Source organism: Triticum urartu, chromosome 1 (genome assembly GCF_003073215.2).
Source record: "Triticum urartu cultivar G1812 chromosome 1, Tu2.1, whole genome shotgun sequence".
Taxonomy (NCBI): domain Eukaryota; kingdom Viridiplantae; phylum Streptophyta; class Magnoliopsida; order Poales; family Poaceae; genus Triticum; species Triticum urartu.
In genome coordinates, this window is record NC_053022.1 from 137,636,748 (window position 1) to 137,641,028 (window position 4,281).

A 4,281-nucleotide genomic window follows, 5' to 3' on the forward strand; every position below is an offset into this window, starting at 1 on the left:
GGCATTGTAGTAATCAAACTTCTCGGTCTTGTACGAGTTGACGCAACACATCAAAGCACTGCACTCGATATATTTCAATATTTTGTGTTTACCGATGCATTAATTACAACGCATGCATGCATGCCGTGACTCTCCTTTTGATACTTGCATGTGTTGATTTAATGCACCTTGAAGTAGTATGAATATGTGATAGTAAAGCTTTGTAATGCCCCGACCCTAATAAAGCGAGAGATGGTTGTGCACGAGGAGGGCGAGATCATGCAGACGGAACAGGACCCGACGATGGAGCTCTCTATGGTCTCGATGGACCTCACCTTGCTCCACTGCCCCTTGTGCCTCCGCCCCTTGAAGCCTCCAGTGCATGAGGTTCGAATACACCTCATCCGTTTGGCTGATCGAGCAAGGTGCAGGTTTCTTGATTGATGTGTTGTTCGATTGATTTGTGCAGTGCAAGGGAGGGCACCTGGCTTGTGCGGACTGCCGCATCGAGCGCCCCGGGAACCAGCGGCAGTGCCAGAAGTGCGAGCGCGGCGGTGGCTTCGACATGCGGAACACATCGGTGGACGCCGTCCTCTCCTCGGTGAGGGTGGAGTGCCCGCACGAAGGCTGTGGGCTCTACGTCACTTACCATAAGCTCGCTGATCACCAGAGCGTGTGTCCGCTCGCGCCCTACAAATGCCTCGTGCCCGTCTGCGGCAATGAAGGCCCGCCACCGGTGCTCTCCCACCACATCAGCACCGTGCATCCCATGCCCGTGCACAGGATCCAGTACGGTAAGGCGCTCCAGCTGCAACTGCCACTGTCGGAGCCACAGCTCTTGCTGTTCACGGAGGAGGACGGCCGCGCGTTTTTCTTGGTCGGCGGCGTGCTCGACATCAGCGCGCCTATCGCCGTGTCGGTCGTCTGCATCAGAGCGGGGGCATCCCCACTGCCGCACTACGTGGCCAAGCTGCGGGCGAACGGCCCGCCGGGGGAGCCCAAAGGCAGGACCAACACCGTCAAGCTGGAAATGGAGGTGACAAGCAGCAGGGATCCCGGCGACGTCACCGTGCAGGAGCTGACATTCTTCACAGTTCCGCCCAAGTTGCTGGCCAGGGCTAAGTTGGTGTCCCTCCACATTCAGATTGACAAGCTCACATCCTAAATGATTCTACAGTGCCTTCTGTTTATCTTAGTAATATGCTAATTTAGGGGTTAGCTCGGTCTACTTTAGCTTAAGAGATGGTGATTTTTGGTGGCGATGCAGCAATTACCTCGACATCAGATCAACAGTGAAAGTAATTTCGAACAATCGAATGGATATTTTGTGTCTGTTGGATATAAAGATCCTTTGGGTAAGAAGTAACAGCTTATATGTTTTTTTCGAAACGGAACAGCGAAACTAGTATAATTTTTGTTGACATGCACTAATATTTTCGAAATAGACATTGGGCTGTAGCTAGAAGGGCGGTTGGGACGCGGCATCGGCCCATACCGCGGTGACCCCCATTGGGACGCACTGACTGTGAATTTTCTCCCTCGCCGATGTCGACCGCGTCCACGCAGAACATTGCTCCCTTCCCCTAGCTGCGGGATCAAAACGGATATGTGACCAGCGGTGTGTCCACCGTCGTTCTATGTTTGTGAAGAGAGCAACCCAAGCAAGCAGGCTTTTAGCTTAGGCTCCTGCTAGTGTATGTATAGTGGTTTTCTTTTTCTCTCCATATCAACCATTTTATATTGCGTACGTGTCATTGAAGAGTGAAATGATGGTTGCTTCTTCCGACTAACTTAGTGTGTGATTTGACTGCTCCTTTAGTGGCCCCTACACGTACTCCCCCTACATGTATGCAACAGTCACACGTACACATGGACGCAAAAACACGCATGACGCCCTAATGCATGCATGTCCGAGCACACGACGGAACACGCACGGTCACACTCAAGTGCTCAACCTACACGTGCATGCACACACATACTCAGCCAGGGTGAGCTAGTGACCGTATAAACACCGGAAAATGTATATTTTGAGCACAATGAGCGTATTATGAAGTCCACTCACCGTATTTTTACGAATATACAGTGACATACATTGTATTTATCTCGTTTGAAATTAAGCCATATTAACCGGAGAGGAGGCAGTATGGAGTAGCATTACTTTGTTGTGTCCTGTCAACTTGCCGAACAAAGAGAAGCTTGCAGGACGGGAGAAGCTTGCGCGCGCTGGCTCGCGGGACAAGGAGAAACTTTTGACTATGCAAGTTGTCCTTCACTCAGGCGGTGGACGTGCAACAGTTAATTCGGTGTCATATTGCCAGAAGCATACACTATACTAGTAGTACTATTATTGATGCACTTCCCGAAGAGGCGAACAGCCAAGCGCAAAGTTTACTAGTACTAGTACTACTACTATAGTCTATATAGGTAGTACTAGGAACCGGATGTAGGAGCGTCTGCACTCTTATTATATTTTTAAAATGTGATAAAGCAATATTCAACACATTTGGTTCTCTTCGAGGGTTCTCGCATGTGATAATGGAAGTTGATTGCATGGAACACTCGCCACAATTCTCGCTTAATTCTGGCTCATATCTTGTTACAAATAGGAGCGCTTGGTAATATTTCCTCTTTTTTTGTTATTCAGCATGTAAACAGGTGAGCAAACCTTGCGGCACATCTTTGTGCGAACCATGCTTGCTGCACTTTGAATGTGGCCGAGAGCTGGCTTGATGAAACACCTCGCTTCCTACTTCTTTTTTGTGGGGTACCTCGCTTCCTAGTGACCAGTGTCTTGGCTGATCGTCCTAAGAATGCTTATATATGAATAAAGCTCTCTCATTTACCCGCAAAAAAGATTAAGCCATATTAACCGGAAAGGAGGGAGTATGGACTAGCACTACTTATTGGTGTGTCCCGCCAACTCGCAAAATGAGGAGAAGCTTGCAGGACAAGGTGAAGCTCGCTTACGCCTTTTGACTAATGCAACGTACCCTCGCCCAGGCGGCGGACATGCATCAGTTCATTCGGTGTCAGATTGCCAGAGGCATACACTGTAGTACTGAACATGCGGAGTATCATCATTGTTCGACTTCATGAAGAGGCGAAGAGCCAAGTGCAAGGTTTAGTAGTACGAGTAGTACTACTACTAGAACCGCATGGTGGAGCCTCTGTACTCTTATTTTTTAATCTCTGATAAAGTACACATTTATTCCGGAGAAGGGCTGAAAACGGCAGCCCAACATGTAATGATGATATCAATCAACCATGCTCGAATATATCTTGGCCTCCGTGCGAGCCCGTCTGTGTGTTCTCGCTCCGCGTCTCTCTCAAGGAACGACGGGTTGGCCATTTTGCCGTCAATTGAGATCGGTTTGCTCACACTTCGGTCCCACATGTCAGTGATATGCCAAGAGGAGGTGCGTTGACCGACTGGCCATACGCGTACTTGGTTTTGCACCTTCATACTACTCCTCCCTCCATCACAGTTTATAGGGCGCGCTTCATTATGATGCATTTCTCTCAATGCATTTCCACCACAAGAGAGACTTTAGACGTGTTTGGTTTAATGCTCAATTAATTAGGGCGTGGTAACCGCAATTTTCTCTCGATGTAGTACTACAGAGTGGAGTAAGTGCATGCATGTGTCAACCCAGGGTGGAAGCACTACATGCATGTGTGTACGCATTATTTCCTCTAGTAATAGACACCGTGCTATGACTACCAATGCTATTTTTCAGGGCGATTGCTAGTCGCCTTGGTCCCAGAGATTTTCTCTTTTTCTAAAGCACGCTCTATAAACAGTGACGGATGGAGTAGTATGAGCGGATTCAAAGAAGAGCGTATTGATGGTTGCTTCTTCCAAGCAACTTACAGTGGGAAAGGTGGGTGTCGGTGTCAAAACCGGCGGATCTCGAGTAGGGGGTCCCGAACTGTGCGTCTAGGCCGGATGGTAACAGGAGGCAAGGGACACAAAGTTTTACCCAGGTTCAGGCCATCTCGATGGAGGTAAAACCCTACGTCCTGCTTGATTAATATTGATGATATGGGTAGTACAAGAGTAGATCTACCACGAGATCAGAGAGGCTAAACCCTAGAAGCTAGCCTATGGTATGATTGTTGATGTGTATGTTGTCCTACGGACTAAAACCCCCCGGTTTATATAGACACCGGAGAGGGTTAGGGTTACATAGAGTCGGTTACAATGGTGGGAGATCTGAACATCCGTATCGCCAAGCTTGCCTTCCACGCCAAGGAAAGTCCCTTCCGGACACGGGACGAAGTCTTCAGTCTTGTATCTTCATA

At 48.8% G+C, this 4,281-nt stretch overlaps 1 protein-coding gene across 1 annotated transcript; it reads left to right on the top strand.

Moving 5' to 3' along the window:
* Positions 1-231: 231 nt before the first annotated feature.
* Positions 232-1,144, top strand: LOC125518935 (E3 ubiquitin-protein ligase SINA-like 2). Its single transcript, XM_048683857.1, has 2 exons — positions 232-297; positions 449-1,144. Exons 1-2 carry the CDS (start codon positions 232-234, stop codon positions 1,142-1,144), a joined length of 762 nt encoding a protein of 253 aa, XP_048539814.1.
* Positions 1,145-4,281: the final 3,137 nt, after the last annotated feature.